At 45.4% G+C, this 21299-nt stretch overlaps 1 protein-coding gene across 1 annotated transcript in view; it reads right to left on the bottom strand.

Annotated features, from left to right (window-relative positions):
* Positions 1–13534, bottom strand: part of ZDHHC9 (zinc finger, DHHC-type containing 9) — a 47330-nt gene extending 33796 nt beyond the window's left edge. Inside the window, exons 1-3 of the mRNA XM_011988845.1 lie at positions 13296–13534; positions 12859–12926; positions 11367–11668 (exon numbers count right to left, since the gene is read on the bottom strand). Coding sequence (XP_011844235.1) covers positions 11367–11533 — 167 coding nt within the window. The 5' untranslated portion in view covers positions 11534–11668; positions 12859–12926; positions 13296–13534. The remainder of the gene's footprint in view (positions 1–11366; positions 11669–12858; positions 12927–13295) is intronic.
* Positions 13535–21299: the final 7765 nt, after the last annotated feature.

The following is a 21299-nucleotide window of genomic DNA, read 5'->3' as shown; positions in this document are numbered from 1 at the left end:
ATCAATAAATACTTGTTGATCTGAACTGAATTTCAAACAAAATAAATAGGAATATGTGAGGAGAGTTATCGCTGACCTATTTTTATCCTCCTCCTCCTGAGGCACATTTCTCCTTGAAAACAGAGTTTTCACTTGGAGGCAGACTATAAGTGGAGGAGCAAGGAGCAGAGGGAGAGCAGAGAAAGTAAGCTAAGAAAAACGCTTACCTCATCAGCATGAGAAGTAAGCAAGCTGCTGGCCATTCAAAGCAAACGTTTAACCCCGGTTATATATTCTCTGTAGCTTCCGAACAACCCCCATGAGGTCCTCCCCTAGCTCCCTGCCACACACACAACTGCATGGGGGGACACAAGCCAAGTTTTATATTAGGCTAAGCAGTTTTCAATGAAGGTGAACGTATGTACTGAACCTGGAGGATGATTTTAGTGACTTTTTTGTTTGCTTGCTTGCTTATTTTTAACAAAATCCTTCATCTTAGGTTGCTCTTTAATGATTTACTTCCTTCTCCTAAAAGCCAAGGGTTGGGGGGAAAATTGGAGAATTGAAGGATCTGGCAGCTGAGTTCAGGGTAATTAAGGTTCTTACATATCACTAGCTTGTGGATTACCTTATTTTCCACTACTCCTTTTCACTGGTACAGATTAACCAAAAAGGGAATTCAGAAGCGAAAATCACCTCCACTTATCAGGAACCCAAAGGATGCAGGAGAAGAATGAGGCTTCATTTCATGAACAAGCAAAGTGAAATCACCACACTAACAGCAAATAGGAATCTTCCTGGCCACTGCCCATCACTAAGATCATTCTTGAAAACAAAGAAGTAATGTCTCCAGGACTCAAACTGCCCTGGATGTATAATCTCCAATCAAAAGCCTTAAAAAATCAGATCTATCTGATTGGCCACCAAAGAGAGTTTAATTTTTTTATTAAAGGGAAAACATACAGAGTGAGTAGAACAGCAGCAAAAAATTCTAAATTAATGCTGCCCCGCTGCACAGAAGGACCCAAGCTTAACTAAGTCCAGTTCCAACACCTGCTTGTAGGCCAGACAAAGGACAACTTAGACTTGAACTACGCTACGCCATCAAGGATAAAGGTCTCTGTAATCTCCACACAGAGCATCTTCTGCACCTGCTAAAACAATCCACTCTGTATGTCAACAAGTACACAACAGGCCTATTGTATTGTTCTCCTCCAGAGATGAGGCTATTGGCAGCCAGTCATCTCTAGTGAGTGGGTGTGGCTGGGAAGCCAGATGTGGGACCAGCAGGCCTTTCTACTCTGAGTAAGGGGAAACTTCGAGCGCCAGCCACTACAACTATTGTGAACTGCAACCCATAGTGTTTGTCTTCAAAAGTTATGATAAAAAACCCACCAATACCCCTGGTGGGGGTATTTGGGAAGGGAGGATTGGGAAGATGTTTGTCAAAGGACATAAAATTTCAGTAAGGAAGAATAAGTTGAGATCTATTGCCCAGCATGAGGACTATAGTTAATAACGCTATATTGTATACCAGAAAATTGCTAGGAGAGTAGATTTTAAGCATTCCCAACATTAAAAAAATAAGTATGTAAGGTAATACATGTTAATTAGCTTGATTTAACTATTCCAAATGTATACATGTATCGAAACATCATATTGTATACCAGATATATATATATATATCCTTGTGTGTGTGTATATATATATCTTTATATATGTATATTTGTGTGTGTGTGTATATATATATCTTTATATATATATATATATTCAACTTTTGTCAATTTAAAAATACTTCAAAAATATCACCCTAGGCTAATCCCATAATTGCTATAAGCTGGAAGTCTGTCTCTGACAAAAATAAGCTATGTGAAAGTTTGGTGGTAATTCCCAATACAGACCTCCAAAGTCAGGAGTATCCTCAAACATCACTAACTTGTCTTAGATAAAGACTAGATCAGTCAAGCACGGTGGCTCACACCTGTAATCCCAGCACTTTGGGAGGCCAAGGTAGGTGGATCATCTGAGGTCAGGAGTTCAAGACCATTCTGGCCAACACGGCGAAACCCCGTCTCCACTAAAAATACAAAAATAAGGCCAGGCACGTTGGCTCACACCTATAATCCCAGCACTTTGGGAGTCCAAGGTAGGCAGATCACAAGGTCAGGAGATCAAGACCATCCTGGCCAACACGGTAAAACCCCATCTCTACTAAAAATACAAAAAATTAGCCGGGCGTGGTGTTGGGCACCTGTAGTCCCAGCTACTTGGGAGGCTGAGGCAGGAGAACAGCGTGAACCCAGGAGGTGGAGCTTGCAGTGAGTGGAGATTGTGCCACTGCACTCCAGCCTGGGCGACAGTGCAAGACTCCGTCTCAAAACTAAATAAATAAATAAATAAATAAATAAGCCGGGCATGGTGGCATGCGTCTGTAATCCCAGCTTACTCGGGAAGCTGAGCCAAGAGAATCGCTTGAACCCATGAGGCAGAGGTTGCAGTGAGCTGAGATTGCACCACTGCACTCCAGCCTGGTGACAGAGCAAGACTCCATCTCAAAAAAAAAAAAAAAAAGACTTAGATCAGATCTGTCATCCACAAATATAAACTAAGTGTTTTTGAAACTCCCTATATCACTCCTCGGAATAATAATATCCATATACTTCTTAAAACAGAACTCTCCTGTATTCAAAGTACCAAGAGGCCTTTCTCCTTCCTGGGGATTAGAATTCCTTTTCTCCCTTATGAATTTTATAAATGCAACCATGTTCCAACTAAGTCTTCATTTCTGCCACCTGAAGAGACATCATCATTTTAAGCCATCCTCTACTGACTCCTTGACTGTCCTCAGGCTACCATAGCTGGACTAGACAACTGGAATCCCACATGTCCCTTCAGGCGGCACGGTGGTACTGACCAGCAGTAACCATCAGTGCCAGGCTGGGCTCATGTGTCATGTCCCATCCCCCATCCCTAGCATGCTAGTTCACTGGAGGGATGATGGTAATGACACAGACTTCAATTCACATGAAAACACTCAGAAGAGATTCATGAGTAGAATGGGTAAGAATCTAGACAGAGAGCTATGCCTTACAGATTGGCAGCTTGGATTGGTGTTCTGTACAATACACTGCTTCTAAGTCTCCCTAATAGCTTTCTTGCTATGTTTTTTGGTTTGTTTGTTCTTTTATCAATGTAATCAGTCAGCCAACAAGTATTTGTTGGTTTAACAACTGAAGAACAAGGGAAATAGGAGTTAATTTTGTTGAGGAAAACATAACTGACATATGAAACAGCTAAAGAATAAGATGACTGATAATCAAGTGTTAGAATGGTGACTCAGCCTCTATGGGCTGTAAGTGGTCAGGGAAGAGCTCTGTAGGGGAGCTGCTGGCTGTTTGAAACTGCTCCAGTAGCAGCTGGTAAATATGGCTTTAAGGAGGAAGGCCCAAGGATCAGAGCCCCACGATACTCTTTGGTCACACATGAGAGAAATAAGCCTTTGCTATAATACCTCCCTGATATGGACGGCCATCTGTCCTCTTACTACCTACCTGCTACTGACTGAATGTCTATATCCCTGCAAAATTCATATGTTGAAATCTTAACATCCAATATGATGGATTATGGAGGTGGGGCCTTTGGGGGGTGATTAGGTCACCTAAGGCTCCACCCTCATGAATGGGATTAGCATCCTTATAAAAGAAATCCTGGCAAGCTCCCTTGCCCCTTTGGCCATGTGAACACACAGAGAGAAGACAGCCATCTATGAACCAGAAAGCAGGCCTTCATCAGTCACCAAACCTGTAGGCATCTTGATCTTGTACTTGCCAGCCTCCAGAACTGTGAGACACAAATTTCTGTTGTTTATAAGCCACCCAGTCGATGGTATTTTCTTACAGCAACTAGAACAAACTAAGACACTACCTCTAGAACACAATAAACATGTAGAACCACCCATAAGACTGTTCCAAGATTTTTCTGATGACCCTCAGAGTCTGCTGAGAGGGGAAGTTTCCCTTAACCCTAAAAACATAATTTACAATCAGCCTCCAGATTTACTTCTATGTGAAGGTCAGAGAAAAATGTACAACCCTCTTTTGCTCCAGTAGCAATAAAAAAAATTAAACAAACAGGGACATTTTCAATTCTGAAGTGAGAAGCCATCCTCTCATCAAAATCTCTATCCAGGCAAACCTGTTCAGTGGTTTTCAAATTTCAATTATAATAGCAAAGTTCAAATTTCAATTACAATATACCCCTGCTCAAGAACTTAGAACCATTCATTGCTGCCTATTACATTATGTCCCAAACTCCACAGGTCAGTATTCCAAGGCTCTCCATTAACTGGCCTTATCTAATCATCATCATAAGGCCCCTGTCTTCCCCACTCCATTCCAGAAACATCCAACTAATTAATTACCCTGAATTAGCTAGCTTCTTGCTACTGCAAATAGCCTAAGGTACCTCCTTTGTTCTTAGCACAATACCAGCTCCAGCATCTCTGAGGAGAAAGATTTAGGAGTCTCTTCTTTCCCTCAATAACATCTGAACTGATGTCAACATGTTAGGAAACATCCCTGTTCTCTGGGCTTGCTTTTCCCAAAACAGAGGATCACTATATTTAATTAAGACTCATCCTCAAAAGATGGGAGAGGCATTCAGTGGAGACTGACAGTGTGAAACTCATTACCACAAAAGGTAATAGAGGCTGAAAATGTAGAGAAATTCTGAATGACAGAACCATAAAGAATATTAAAGGAGCCCGGTGTGGTGGCTCACATCTTTAATCTCAGCACTTTGGGAGGCTAAGCCTGTTGGAGCACTTGAGCTCAGGAGTTCAAGACCAGCCTGGGCAAGATGGCGAGATCCTGTCTCTACAAAAAATACAAAAATTAGTCAGGTATAGTGGCTCATGCCTGTAGTCTCAGATACTTGGGAGGCTGAGGTGGGGGGACTGTTTGAGCCCAGGACGCAGAGGATGCAGTGAGCCAAGATCAAACCACTGCACTCCAGCCTGGGCAAGAGAGGGAGACCCTACCTCAAAAAAAAAAAGAAAGAAAGAAAGAAATGAATTATTAAAAGAAAGCAAACTGCCACCAGGTGCGGTGGCTCATGCCTGTAATCCCAGCACTTTGGGAGGCCGAGGTGGGTGGATCACCTGTGGTCGGGAGTTCGAGACCAGCCTGGCCAACATGGAGAAACCCTGTCTCTACTAAAAAGTACAAAATTAGCAGGGCGTGGTGGCGCATGCCTGTAATCCCAGCTACTCGGGAGACTGAGGCAGGAGAATCGCTTGAACCCGGGAGGTGGAGGTTTCAGTGAACTGAGATCATGCCATTGCACTCCAGCATGGGCAACAAGAGTGAAACTCCGTCTCAAAGGAAAAAGAAAAAAAGAAAAAAGAAAGCAAACTGTTCAGGAGACACAACCCAAGGAACTCTTGGGAAGAACTCTTTCTCAAGGAACATACTTTATCAGGAAGTTAAGTTTAGCTAAGTGCTGTAACAGATTGATATCAAAGAGGCAACTATGCCTTTCTAAAACTCAATTGGTTAGCCAAGTCACAGACAGAATCCAAAGCTAGATAAAGCCAAGACTGACCTCCATAGAGTCATTCTCCAGAGAATGTACTCTTGGTGAGCACAATATAGTCACTTTTTCCTCTTCCCAATCTCACATAAGGATGCTCTTCAGGAACCTGGACCTTGTCACTGTGGGCACTAACATTCTGGCATGTCAAAGTTTGGCTTTGGTCTACATAGTCTTGTGTCTCCTCAAACCTAGTAAGTTCATATTATCAGGTCTGCTTTTTCTATTTCACCTGTCTTCCAGACACGCCTCCCCTTTCTTTTTCTTTTTTTTTTCTTTTTTTTTTTTTTTTTTTTAGATGGAGTTTTACTCTTGTTTTGTTGCCCAGGCTGGAGTGCAATAGTGCAATCTTGGCTCACTGCAACCTCCACCTCCCAGGTTCAAGTGATTCTCCTGCTTCAGCCTCCCAAGCAGCTGGAAATACAGATGTGCACCACCACGCCCAGCTAATTTTTTGTATTTTTAGTAGAGACAGGGTTTCACCAGGAGTTGGCCCGGCTGGTCTTGAACTCCTGACCTCAAGTGATCCACCCGCCTCAGCATCCCAAAGTGCTGGGATTACAGGCATGAGCCACTGCACCCGGCCCACGCTGCCCCTTTCATCAGGATAACTCACTAAGTAACAATGTATGGAGCACAAATTGCTCGATTCTTCTCCAAGTCATCCTCATCTCGGCAGCAGGGACCAGGAGTGGCCACAGCAGTGATGATCCCTCATTAACTCACAAAGCTCCTGATAGGCTTCCCTGTTCCTGCAAGGCTGCCAGAAATGCCATGCTGCAACACCATCAATTCTCTGCAAAGATGCCTTCACTTTCTAGGAGCATAAGCTTGGGAGACCCCAAGAGCCTAGATGCCATTGGGTAACACACACACTAGCTCGCAAGAATCCTGAATATGCTGGTCTAGTATTTGGTACTATGTACACTTCACTAAAGCATGTGGGTTTGAATGTCTTCAGGATTCCATAGCCAAAGGATAACAATGAAAGGTCGAAATTAGAAGAAAAAGCCCTGAGACAGTATAGAGACATTGGCTGGCCAACTCATCTTGATGAAGGAACCTCACTTCTGTGGGCCTGGTTTCCTCACCCACACGAGAACGGAGATAGTCTCAAAAGTCCTTTCCAGCTCTACCATCCTATGATTCTGCGGGTCAAGATTGTTAAATTTTAAGTACATCCAGAATGTTTTAATTCAGCAACACTTATTGGCCATCTACTCTATGTAAGGCATGGTAGAGAGCACTGTGGGGGCTACACAGCCATTGAACATAGTCTCTGTCCTTGAAAGAGACTAGCTGTAGGGGACAACAACAGTGAGAAGTGTAATCACCATAGAGCTCCAAACTATAAGAAATGTCATGTGATTATCTGTTGAATGAGTGGTGTGTACAATTAGCCCAATGAATGCAGAAATTACTGGAAAGTTTTCATGAAGACTCAAGAAAGAATTTGAGGGAGGGGTAGAATTTGGATACGCTAGACAAGTATTTTTTGTATTGATTACTATTGATTACTAAACAGTGTTACAAAGCTGTTTTCAGTTCATCCAATTCAATGACTCTTCTGCCAATATATACATCAAAAGCTCTAAGGGGGACCAATCTGACAGAACCTGGTCTGACAGTGCCTTGATAAGATTTCCTTCATATACAGAGGACAGAGTGAGACCATAAGCACTGATTATAGCAGTAAACTGCTTCTGCTTCAGGGGTCAAGAGTCACACAGTCATTCTTGCCACAAGGGAAGTCTGAGGACTTTGGCCCCACTAGTGGCCTGCTCAGAAAGCTAAAAGAGAAAGCTGGAAGCCAATTCCAGGAGACAGTGCACTTGTTCCTTTCTCCGGGATCACATTTTATCAGGAAGTTGAATTTGCCTGAATACCTCAATAGCCTTTCAGTAGCTGGATGGCTCCTAGGTTGTCAGTGTCATTCTGTTACAGTGTCCTGACACTTCAGGCCAAGCTAGTAGCTATGTGTTCATCGCACAAGCTGGATAGAGCTTGAGCAGAAAGAAGTGAAAATTGTTCATATGCTCAAAGCTGAAATTGGCAATACACACATTTCTTAAATACCTCACCCTAAGAATTAATTAGAAAATCTTTTTTCTTTAAGCATTATACCATTTTCACTCTGCTTTTAAGTTTAAATACGTTTGCCATGAATACAATTATATTTAAATATAGTAACCTACTGGTAATCTATAATCTCCTTTCGTGTGTATTTGAGTCTTCCAGACAAACACAGAGTTATACAGAATTTCAGGTTCTTGGAGTTGCAAGAGGCTTAGTGAATATTTGGCCAAATTTCTACTCTGTGACAGGGGCCCTGAGAGAGACTCCCCAGCTTCTTCAGAAACACTTCTAACAGGCCAGGCACGGTGGCTCATGCCTGTAATCCCAGCACTTGGGGAGGCTGAGGCAGGTGGATCACTTGAGATCAGGAGTTCAAGACAAGCCTGGCCAACATGGTGAAACCCTGTCTCTACTGAAAATACAAAAATTATTTGTATTTGGCAGGTGTCTGTAATCCCAGCTACCCGGGAGGCTGAGGCAGGAGAACTACTTGCACCTGGGAGGCAGAGGTTGCAATGAGCTGAGATCATGCCACTGCACTCCAGCCTGGGTGATGGAGCGAGACTCTGTCTCAAAAAATAAGTTAAAAAAAAAAAAGGAAAGAAAGAAAAAAGAAACACTCTAACAATACAGAGCTAACTGGCCCCAGGGTGGAACAACCTTTTTTTGTTTTATGTATTCAATCTACTATCTGTCCACTGAAAATTACAGGTCACTCATTTGAAAAGTCTTCTAGAAGATATGTAAAGGCATAATCCAAAAATAAAAGGACATCTGCCAGCACTGCTAACACTGTGCGTTCTTCATTAAGGGGCACCCACATGCCTGACCAGACTCCTCAAGCCATCTGGCTGGCCCAGAGCTGTGCTGCAGGCAGCTATAAATCAACTCACACTTGTTCCTAAGCACCTGCTGCAAGCAGGACCCTGCTACTAAAATGCAGCTCCAGATGTGCCTCAAGAGTTGGACTATCTTCCCACAAGGCAAAAATGCAGCAGCCAGAGGATATGGAGTCTCTACTCCTAGACAATGTAAGGATGAAAATAGATTACCATTTGTCTATTCAGATACCCTCACCTGCCTAAAGGCAGGGGGCTAGATCAACTGATTTCCTGAGGACTCACTAAGTTCTTTTTTCTTTTTTTTTTTTTTGAGACAGTGTCTCACTCTGTCACCCAGGCTAAGATCTCCGCTCACTGCAGCCTCCACCTCCCAGGTTCAAGGGATCCTCCTGCCTCAGCCTTCAGAGTAGCTGGGACTACAGGCGCACAACATCCACACGGGGCTAATTTTTGTATTTTTAGTAGAGATGAGGGTTTCACCATGTTGGCCAGGCTGGTCTCAAACTCCTGACCTCAAGTGATCTGCCTGCCTCGGCCTCCCCAAGTGCTGGGATTACAGGCATGAGCCACTGCGCTAAGTTCTAATATTAACAAAGCAGCCCACATTCTGCTCCCCAAACCGTGCCCCCACTATGTGGTAGACAGGAAATTACAGACATCAAAGAAAAAGGCCGACCAGAAGGAGACTTCATTCCTCAGAGGCATGCTGGTGTACCTTGTACCACCTGTCACTGGCTAGGCACAACGCAGCCACCACCTAAAGTGTCTATGTGTTTATATATGACAGACACACACACACATACACAAGCACGCACATTCACAAACACAAATTCCGCCATTCTCAGTACAAAGTATTCATCACCAGGGTCCTCTCCTCTTTGGTCGCATTTCCACCTCCCCACTCCACTCCTCTGCTAACACATTTACTTCCTTCTCCCCTCTTCTTCCCACTACTCCCTCCTCCAGCCCTATCTTCAAAAATATTTAGTCTTTCACACACACAGCTGGTACTCAAGGAAGTTTTACAAATAACCTCACCCTTCAAAATTCAAGAAACAACCTGGGGGGAGGGGGAAGTCATCATGGTGGAAAACTCAACCTGCCTCTGTCAAACAGCAACGTGGCTAATTAGAAGCTTCATCCCACCAGCGGTTTTCTTCAGAGGCCTGCAGGGGCCTCAGTGGAACAGATTCCAATAAGATTCTTCTGCTGGCTCCCAGATACAAAAGGGGACAAATGGCAATAGCTCCAAATTTCAAGTACCCCTGGCCAGTCAAACCAGAGGTTTCCTGGGCCCAGAACTACCAACTAACTCAAAGCCTGGGAACAAGGCTCATCTCTGTTTGGAATGGTTGCAATAATAAAAATTTAACCATGGGGGTGGGGGTGGGGACAAAAAGAGAAAAAGGGAGGAAGAATGATAAAGAACAGAGGTCAGCTATTCACTTCCAAGAAGACGCAGGGCAGGAATGAGGCAAGGAAAACTTGGAGAGAAGGGTGAGGAGAAGGAAAAACGATTTTTAATACTAGGAACTTATGCCTGCCTGACTACACATGCTCACTGGTACCACACACAAGCACGTGCATGCACACATGCACGCACACACCCTCAGTCAGGAAACTCAAACTGGAAAGCAAGTAAGAAGCCTTCAGCAACCTGCCTGACTTCGCTAAACACTTCACAAAGTCAGCAGTAGCGGCAGCAGCAGCAAAAAGACCTTTAACAAAGAGTTCCTCTGACCTTACTTTCCCAGCCCCGTTATATACTGGGTCCCCCTCCTCCCCCTGCTGTTACTCAAGCCAGCTGCAACCATCCAAAAGTCTGGCAAAGCAGCCCGAAAATCACTCTGGGTGCATTGGGAAAGCCTGAAGCCCTCACAGAAGGACAAAAAAATGAGCCCCAAGGGACCAGAGCTCACTTTACTTCCCCACTAGGCTGGCCAAGGTGCCCCCTCCTATCTCCCATGGCCACACCCCAGCATGAGGCCTCCATTTCCAGGTCACCCATGTACATACACCATAGCAGGCTCACGTCAGGTGTGGCTTACAGTCCACACACACACCTCTTGGCTCTCAAAGGCCTCCTCACAGTAATCCCAAAACAATTAGCACTGCTCCCATCCCTAGAGTGTAGAGCATTCTCAGCACACCCAGGAGACACGCCACAGTGCCCTAGAATCCAACCGGCCACCTCCCCTAGAGACGAGACCTACACAGACTTCAAACAGTGGCTCGAGTACAAGGTATTACACCACAGAAAAAAATCACTCCAAGGCTGGTACCAGGCATACACAGAATATAGAGTTGTTTACATTCAGTGATTTTGAGGGAAAGAAAGAGCAACTCACTTCTAATAAGCACGTATGTGCCACGCACACAACTAGTATGTGGTCCAGCTGAGGCTGGAACTAATCCGTAGGTTCCCAATTCAGTTGGCTTTTCACCGTAACAGCTAGCTGAGAGCTGAGCCTTAAGGAAACAGGGCCCAGAATAACAAAATAGGTGAGGATTGCTGAGTGATGTAACAATGAGGGGTGCCCTTAGGTTTGTGTGCAGGGGAGGCCATCTGTCATTCAGCTTCTAAGGAGACCACTAAAAGGGAGAGGTGAGTAATTAAGACAAACTTCCTTATTTCCCAAGTCTATCAAGGATAGCCCCAAACCAGTACTACAAAATTGGTATCAAAGGTATTGGTCTTTTGGGGAAGCACATACTCTGTGATGACCATGAAGCAATGAATTCAGCTGGCATCATCTACAGACATTGCTCAAGAGGATGTTAAAGTCATCCAAGGACCAGCCCCAAACTCCCCAGAAAGCGGGTTCTCCCCCTAGACCCAAAGTAACCATAATCAGGCAACTCTACTCAACCAAAACTCACTCAAAGGCGAAGAAGAGTGTACATGTCCCCAGGATGAGGAAAAGGGTCAGGTAGAAAATGCCCTTTTGCCGGGCCATCATGACCCGGCCATCACAGCAAAAGGTGTTCCTGCCTGGGAGTTTCTCCCATTTCCGTGTCACCTTCTTTCTCACCACCATCACAGACATGATTGGAATTCCTGCTCCAAAATGGGTTTTGCGATTACACAAGAGAAGACACAGAGGCTGAGCCCAGCTTTGAAATCGCGTTGCCTGCTATTCCTGCCGCTGGGTCAAACATCATCAAAAGTCCAATTGCCAGCCCTAAGAAAAAGCAGAAAAAGAAAAAAAAATGAGGCAAGAATAAAAAAAATACAGTTCAACCCTCCTTTCCCAGAGACAGAAAGTTGAAAACTGACTGAAGGGGTGGGGACGGGGAAGTGGGGAAAAGTTTATTTCCAATTCGTGTTTGTTCTCTACAAGAAGATATGATTAAAGGTTCTCAAATAAGGAAAAGGGCTAGTATTTCCTCTTAAATAAGCCTCTATGCTTCCAATCTAATGCTGATGATCTGATCATCACAGAACCTTGGAACTAGAGAGGATTTTATAGGTGATCGTGCCAATTATTAATACTTTGTTTTGTAAATGAGTAAAATGAGGACCAGAGAGAGGAAATAACTTATCCAGGGCCACACAGCAGCAATGCTGATACTGCTAACTTCAAGTCAAGGGCATGTTCCACTATGCCACAATGTTCTTTCAACATCATTAAAAGGACTCTAAAAATAATAGTAGAGTTTCTGTCCTTATAAAGCCTCCCTCCCTTCCTCCACTTCACCTTCTTTCTTCAATTAGCCACTCGAATATGAATCACAGCAGGGAACAAGTCACCCTCTGGCAGGGCCGGGAGGTTCTGGACGCTCTGTGCACATACGTGCATTGTATTTACACAAAACAGATTTCCCCTCATCAAACCCTCTGCAACTTCCTGAGTCCGGGAAATGAAACAATCTGGCTGGTCTAGCCTAACATTTGTGGGAATCATAATGAAACCACATCAGAGACCTGTAGGTGAAAGGCTGACTTAAGCAGGAGAGATTCTGGAATGGTTGGTGACTGCTGATGGCTGGTTGGGGGGTGGGGAATGGCAGCAGCTAAGAAAAGTCACAAGGGCGCTTTCTGGGACATGTCCTAAGTACCATCTCTACTCAGCATCCTGAATTCCCAGGCCCAGCCTTTCTCAGCCTCTGCCACCCTTCTCCTCCGCTCAGGTGTGGTGCTGTGGCCTCTATTTACCGACACCACATGCCCCACGCTGGCAGGACTGAGGCGGAAGCCTGCAGCCCGACGGACAGAGGGAGAAACAGCCAACTCGAGATCATTCCCGGGCTGGAGAGGGCAAATGTCCAAAAACAGCCTAGGAGCGGAGCAGGGAAACGAGAAGGTAGAAGGCTCGGGGAAGGGGAAGGGGGCCCAGAGGTGCAGAGAACCCGTCCTTTGTGTAAAACTAACCTGGAAGACAATCTCCTCCCGATAAACCGGCCCAGCGGGAGAAGGGAGACCACGAAGGGGGAGCCGGCCTGGAAGAACAAAGATCAAAATCCGTCGGGAAGCAGCGACCGGCTCCCCAGCGGGGGGCCGGAGGCCAGAGGCCGGAGATCGGGGCCGGGCCGCGGGCGCGGCCTCGCGAGGCCCGCCCTGCCTCTGCCACGCCGCGGACCACCGCCCCAGGCAGGTTGGGACGCGCGCCACATCCACACGCACACGCAGCCACACGCTCGTACACACTCACACACGCCCCGCCACGTGTAGTCACCCCGGGCCAGGGGCTCGGCGGCTGCCGAGTTGAGAAGGGCGGTGCCGACGTCCCCGCGTCCCGGCGCAGCGGAAGGGGAGGCAGCCCACCCTGCAGACCAGCCCGGGAGACCCCCGCCCCCACCCCTCGTTACCTGAACCACGGAGACCCAACTCGGCCGGCAGCTGACGGCAGGAAGCGGACGGTCCCAGGGGATCGCGTCGGCCGCCAAAGGTGGCAGCGACTTCTCCTCCCCGGGCCGGGAGGCTGTCTCCTCCTGACAAGGGGCCCCAGTGGTCGGGGCCCTAAACCAGCTGTGGCAACCGCCCACCGCTGGCCAAATGGAACGCTCCTCACGTCACCAGGTCGCTCCAGTAGTTGCTCGCCCTCTATTGGCCGATCGGCCTCGGCGCCTCCGCCCCGGCCGCCCCTATCCCGAACTGCCATTGGATATGTCGAACGCCACTCGACGATGCCTCCGCCCACTCCTCCACCCATCTCCCTGCTGCATGCCCACCTGCCCAGCCACTGCCAGCCTCTCTTTGGGGTCTGAGCGCCAGTATGTGAAGTGTTGCCTTCTATTAATATAGTTACGCAGAGACGGAGGTGAAGGGTAGTGCCGATGAGAGAGTGAAGGGTGGAACCAGCCTGCACACACACACACACACACACACACACACACACACACACACACAGAGTGAGATGCTGAAGCAACGCTAGCTCACAGATCCGGGTGCTCACCCCAAACTAGGTCTGTCGTGGGCCTCTCCAGCCCTACTTGCATTAAAATCAACCACAACTTGAGATTTTACTCTTTATTGGCATAAAAACAAGTCCTCTGCCTCCCAAGTCTCATTCAGTAGCCAGGGACCCCATATCTGTCCCAGTCACCCTAGCCTGCATCTCTAAGGCTTTCAAATCAAAACACACAAACAAGCATAAAAAGCATGTTGTAAAGGATAAATGTCCCAAGAACATATTATCATTTTGCAGACCTAAAACAACTAATTGACATTAATGGAGTTAAAGAAACTCCACTGAGAGGACATAAATTCTTCCAGGTAGGTAATGAAGTAAAGATTGCCAAAAAGTTTGTAAATTTTTATTCTGTTTGGAGAGTTTATGATAACCAAGGGGAGAATCTAATGCAGAATTCCCACCCACCAACCAGACTGATTCTTTCCTTCTGCCACCCAGCTCTGCATTACTGCCACCATGAGCCACTACTACTGAGCTGAGTGAGTTGCATGCATTAAAGGTTTGAGATTGGGCTGGGCGCGGTGGCTCACACCTGTAATCCCAGCACTTTGGGAGGCCGAGGCCGGTGGATCACCTGAGGTCAGTAGTTCAAGATCAGCCTGGCCAACATGGCAAAACCCCGTCTCTACTAGAAATACAAAAGTTAGCCGGGAACAGTGGGACTTGCCTGTAGTCCCAGCTACTAGGGAGGCTGAGGCAGAAGGATTGCTTGAACCCAGGAGGTGAAGGTTGCAGTGAGCCAAGATCATGCCACTGAACTCTAGCCTGGGCGACTGAGCAAGACCCCGTCTCAAAAAAAAGAAAAAAAGGTTTGAGATTGAGGTGGGGAAACAATTAAACAATTGAGAACCACAGTATTGTATTATAGGGTGACTTTAAAAGACACTAGGTCTGTTTTCATTAGTATGGCTCTTGCCTTCCAAATATAAGAGGAAATATGAGAAAAGGTTGAAGGTGGCATCTCCTTTCCAAGTGTAAGAGGAAATAGGAGAAAAGGTTGAAGATTGGAGGAGAATGCCAACATTACTAGCCTAGGTTTTCCTAAGCATGAGAAAAATTTCAAAGTTTTAGAAATTTGGTATTTGGAATTAGTACAGAAGAGACCGTCAAAGCTCTTCTTAAGGCAGTTGTATGTTAGTTGAAGGACCACACACATAGTCAAGAACTATTTTTCGTTTACAGTATTTGTGTCACACACGATATGAAACAAAAAGCTACATAATAATTACATTTGACACTTTCATGGCACCCTTCAAAACTTTCAAAGGATTTAAAAAACACTAGGTAATTCTGAGATGTGTGGTAATTAATTTTCAAAGGGAAGTTTGTCTTTATAAAGCTTCCATTGTTCCTTAGCACTCATGCTGATTACAATCATCAGTTTATTCCTCATGAAGGGTACGATCAGTATTATTGCCTCCAATTCTCCTGCTTTGAATTCTGGAGGGTGCTGGTATTGCACACACTTGGTATGGGAGGGAGAAGAACTTCCCTAAACCTCATCAGCTCTCTGGATTTCCAAGCCTGCATATATCAGATGCCCTTAGGAATAGTATGGTCACCCCAGCTGCCATCCTTCTGACTATGGAGCAGTGAAAAATAAGCCTCTGTAGCACTCAAACATATTTTGTCCATAGCTCAGGTGCAGGTGAAGCCTGAGGAGTCCTGGAATCGATGTGTCATGGCGACACATTCCTGAGCTCTGCCCCTCCCTGCTCTGGGTCACATTCCCTCTGAGATTAAGTGGCTATGTGAGTCAGGTTTGTTTTATTACAATCTATTATTATTTATGCTCACCACTCAAAGAAAAATAAGGAAAATTTATGTGGACAAATATCCCATAGTACTTCCTTCTATGTAATTACATCATTTTATATAATCCTTAAAGTCTTAATACACACACACAACTAAATTGTGACTATAAAATGAGACTGCTTTTTCCTATTCTTTCCTCTTCTCTTTTCAACAGACTTCCCACTATTTACATCCAAGTCAGTGTTGGCTCTTTTGAAAAGAGGTTATAGGCCCGGCGCAGTGGCTCACATCTGTAATCCCAGCACTATGGGAGGCCAAGGTGGGCAGATCACTTGAGGAGAGGAGTTCGAGACCAGCCTGGCCAACATGGTGAAACCCCATCTCTAGCCGGGCATGGTGGCAGGCACTGATAATCCCAGCTACTCAGGAGGCTGAGGCATGAGAATCACTTGAACCTGGGAGGCAGAGGTCGCAATGAGCCTAGATCGCTCCACTGCACTCTAGCCTGGGCGACAGAGCGAGATTCCGTCAAAGAGAGAAAGAGAGAGAAGGAAGGAAGGAAGGAAGGAAGGAAGGAAGGAAGGACGGAAGGAAGGAAGGAAGGAAGGAAGGAAGGAAGGAAGGAAGGAAGGGGGTTATAGTCATGTGATGAGCACTAGAAGCACCACAAAAAATCAAGGTATAGCCTTCCAATTTATAAGACAGCTCCTTGTGTTATCATATATGTTCTGGAGTATTTGTTTAAAAATACCTGTCTCCATATTTATGCTTTGCGTGTGCGTGTGTGTGTGTGTAGGTGTGTGCAGGTGTAGGTGTAATGTGCTGTTTGATCCTGAGTGCCACTACTGGGTTGAAGTTTTCCTGGTAGTGTTGCTTCAAAGACTCTCTTCTGTAACCATCCGGAGACCCATTCAGTACTACACCCAGGAGCAGACATAAAGCGTCAGCCCTCATCCTGCTTTTGAATTCATGATAGCTCCTTTATTCTCTATTTTCTGTAGCCTCAAACTTGTCATGTCACCTTGCCCTCCTCCCCCCACACACGGCCCTTTCCACCCCACCTCTCTGACTTGCACATCTCTTTCTGCTTTCTGGCTATAAATATATGTGTGTGTAGAATGAATTGATGAGCAAAAGAATGAACCATGGAATACCCTACCCACGCATGATGAGCTAGTATTCTTAAGCAACATCTGTTTCTCTGAGGCCTGGGCTGCTATCACTGACATAGAAGAGCCAGGATGGTAGGTAGCTCAGAAAGCACATAAGCCTTATGGCCAGACAGAGCTAGGTTCAAATCCTGGCTCTGCTACGTAATAGCTTGTATAACCTGTGGCAAGTAATTTATCCTTTCTGAGACTATTTCTTCATCTGTAAAATAAAGCTAATACCTATTTCACGGAGTTATAAAGGGAATTGTGTGCTAACTGTCTGGCATGGAAGAGAGACACAGTCAATGCTGTATGTTATAATGCCATCTCCATTACTGCCCCCTCCCACCTCCCTCCCTTAGCCACCCTGCTGACTGGGGTAGAGAGGTAGAAAAAATGAGACCCATTCTTCACTGTATAGAGTCCTTGTCATCCATGTGCCACTACGTTTTCATAGCCTCTAAATTCATCACTGAATTGAATCCTTATCTGACTGGGTTTCCCAGTCCCCTACTCCACCCGGGACTGGGGAAAGCCTGGATAGTAATCTCTTTCCAGTAGAATGGCTGATCCTTAGCCTCATCTTCTCAAGTAAATCATCGACATTCCTGCCACGTTATCTGTTTCAACAGGCAAAAGGTAAATGGGATTGCTTTCACTGAGCACCTCCTATGTTCACAGCCCTGTGCTGAGATTGTTGGCTTCTCTTGGGAACTGAGCAGCACCTTAAAGACGTCCTTGCATGGCCAGGCACAGTGGCTCATGCCCGTAATCCCAGAACTTTGGGAGGCTGAGGTGGGTGGATCACCTGAGGTCAGCAGTTCAAGACCAACCTGACCAACATGGCAAGACCCTGGCTGTAATAAAAACACAAAAATTGGCTGGGCTTGGTGGCAGGTGCCTATAATCCCAGCTACTTGGGAGGCTGAGGCACAAGAATCGCTTCAACACGGGAGACAAAGGTTGCAGTGGGCTGAGATTGTGCCACTGCACTCCAGCCTGGGGGACAGAGCAAGACTCCATCTCAAAAACAAACAAACAAACAAAAAAGATACTTTTGTACGAAAGCCAAGCATGCAGAAAGCCCTCTCCCCCCCCCCACCGCCCACACCACACACACACACACACACACACACACACACACACACACAAACAGCCTGGGATGGCCAGGAAAGTGTTTATCACAATACACCTGAACTGCCCAAACCCAGGTCTCTGTTTCTGCCTCAGATGCATGGCTGCTCCCACTGGTTCCCAATTTGACTTCATCTCTAGACTGTGGATTTCTGACTCTGCCTGGGATGGCTTTAGGTCCTATGCTTGAACCCTCAACACCAGCCCTAAGACAATCCTCTCATTAAAAAGAATCATAACAGCAATAGAAACCATTTATTGGGGACCTCATCTGAGCCAGAGATTGTAGTAGGTGCTTTATACATTTAGATTCTCAGATTACGGTCTAAACTTGATGTGCAAGTGAGAGCATCTGATACTGACCTGGCACAACCCTAGTCTCTGACTCCACCCAGCTCTCTCATTCCAAGAGCTGACCTCAATCACTGTGCAGTCCAAAAATAGAACCAGTTTATCAGTCAATCATGAAGTATGTATTAAGCAGCCACAGTTTTCTCAGCCTGTACTAGGCAATATGGGAAATACCAAGGAAGTATATGACGTGATCCCAGCCTCCAAGGAACTTAAAATATTCTAGGGGTAAAAAGACTTGTGCCTATGAAGTCATTAAAGGTAAATACAAAACAGTGCAAAGTCAAATTCTCAACTATGTATAGCACAGTCTCCAACCTCTTAACGAGATCTTGCCTCAAAGGGTTGTAGCTTCTCAAATACTATTGGTACAGGAGTAAATTGGTAAAAATCTTTCAGCAGGGCTATTTGGCCTTATCTTTTAACATTTTGCATTACACAACCACTGACCCAATAATCTTACTTCTATCTAGAAATACTTGCACAAATGTTCAAACATATATGTTCAAAGATGTTCACTACACACATTGCAATCGTTTGTGAATGTGCATAATTGTGTATGTGTAATTGCAAAAATTAGCAAACAAAAAAGGCCGTTAACTATTGGAAATCCACATAGTGCAGTACCATGCCACTCTTAAAAATAATGGTATATGACATTCATACAGAAAAGAGCAGACCACTGCCTTCCTATATGTGGGTATATTTCAATGGAAATTTTACATTAAAATATTTTCTTGAGGCTGGGCACGGTGGCTCACGCCTGTAATCCCAGCACTTTGGGAGACTGAGGCAGGTGGATTGCTTGGGGCCAGGAGTTTGAGACCAGCCTGGCCAACATGGCGAAACCCCATCTCTACTAAAAATACAAAAATCAGCCGGGTGTGGTGGTGCGCACCTGTAGCACCAGCTACTCAGGAGGCTGAGGCAGGGGAATCACTTGAACCCGGGAGGCAGAGGTTGCAGTGAGCCGAGATCGCACCACTGCACTCCAGCCTGGCGACAGAGTGAGACTCTGTCTCAAAAAATAAGTAAATAAATAAATTTTTTTTAAAAAAAGAAGCTCTGGAAGCATATAGGCAGGAGCAGAAAGGCAAGAAGGAGGCCTCAGAGCAAAAGAAGAAGGACAAAGACCGAAAAAAAAAAGACTCGGAAGAGCAAGACAAGAGCAGGGATGAGAACAATGATGAACTTGAAGAAAGGCTGGAAGAAGAACAGAATGAAGAGGAAGAAGTAGACAACCGAATAGGGTGGGAGACTGTGGCACCTTGGAAGATACCACTTGGGATGAGATGTGCTACATGTTTCTGTGAAACTTTTTAATGCTGGGCAGAGTAGTCTCAGGCAGAAGTGCCTGAAAAGATCAGAATAAAAACTGACATCAAAACCAGCACTTCCTAAACTCAAAGCACCTGAGTAGCAGAATCCTGTTTTGCTTCACCAATCTGAAGGTTATGACTTTTTGGCAAGAGGGATTCTGACCGGCTAAATTAGTCAGTTTGATCACTTTTGGTTACTTATATGTATGGTTAGGTGGGTTTTGATCCGCAGTCTTTCCTATTCCCCCAAATAAGTAATAATAACTTCCATGCTGCCTGCTGTGTTCCAGATCACAGAGGCAGCCAAGGCTCAGGAAAAATTGGGGCTTTGCTTATGGTCAGCCTATGTTTGATTGCACAGTCTTTGACAATAGTAGCTTACTAAGATTGGTCAGAATGAGTAAGCTTTAGGAAACTACTAAAATGCTGTGGGAGAATAACAAAATCTGTTCTGTCTCTTCACTTGACAGAAGCATTAACTGGGTTTTGTTTTCCATAGACCCACTGGGCTCAAAACCTTTCTATATTGCCTGTAGGTGTTCGACCTGCTGGGGTGGGGGTAATCTGGTCACAAATGTTCTTAAATCAGCAGTTTAGAATGGTATTCATCAAGCAAGGGTGCCAGTGTCTTACTTTTACAAAAGCAGATGGCATAATGTCACATGTACCTTACTCTCTGCTACTGTACAGCTTTAGGATTTGTCATCACCTCCTGGAGAGTGTAAAACCCCAGGCTTCCTCTTCTTGAAGTCCATCTCCCAGACTTGTGACTATGGCTTTTCATTCTTCAATTCATGATGAGTTCCAAATTTTATTTCCTCTAGACACAGCTTCCTCCCTCTGCACCTCTTACTTCCTTTCTCTTTTCTGCCTCTCCTCTGCTCCCCATCCCATTTTCTCCTCTCCTTCCTTTTCTCACTTCTGTCAGTCTAGGAGCTTTGATTACCTGCTTAGTACTCCAAAGTGTGAGTTCCTCTGATCTCTTGATTCCTTAGGTCTAATCTCATTGTGTTTGTTGTTGTTGTTTGTTTGTTTGTTTGTTTTTGAGATGGAGCCTTGCTCTGTAGCCAGGCTGGAGTGCAGTGGCATGATCTTGGCTCACTGCAACCTCCACCTCCTGGGTTCAAGTGATTCCCCTACCTCAGCATCTCAAGTAGCTGAGACTACAGGTGCACGCCACCATGTCTGGCTAATTTTTTGTATTTTAATAGAGACAAGGTTTCACCATGTTGGCCAGTATGGTCTCGATCTCTTGACCTCATGATCCTACCGCCTCGGCCTACCAAAGTGCTGGGATTATAGGCATGAGCCACCATGCCCAGCTTTGTTTGTTTATCTATATCTATACATATCTATACATATATACACACACACACATCTATACATATATACATATATATATATATTTTTAGAGATGGGGTCTCTGTCTCACTCTGGCCCAGGGTGGAGTGCAGTGGCATGATCATAGCTCACTGCATCCTTGAACACCTGGGGTCCAGTGATCCTCCTGCCTGAGCCTCCTGAGTATCTGGGACTACAGATGCATGCCCCCAAGCCCAGCTAATTTTGTCTCATGTCTTCTAAAAATTATTTTGTGAAGCCCCTCTGAACCTTAAGGGAAATCTGATGTTGCTCAGGAATCTAACTCTCCCCAAACCATCCTCTTTTTTTTTTTTTTTTTTTTTTTTT

The sequence above is a fragment of the Mandrillus leucophaeus genome, unplaced genomic scaffold (assembly GCF_000951045.1).
Source record: "Mandrillus leucophaeus isolate KB7577 unplaced genomic scaffold, Mleu.le_1.0 Scaffold339, whole genome shotgun sequence".
Classification (NCBI taxonomy): Eukaryota; Metazoa; Chordata; class Mammalia; order Primates; family Cercopithecidae; genus Mandrillus; species Mandrillus leucophaeus.
The sequence above is the reverse complement of the archived record's forward strand: the minus strand, read 5'-3'. Positions and strand labels throughout refer to the sequence as shown.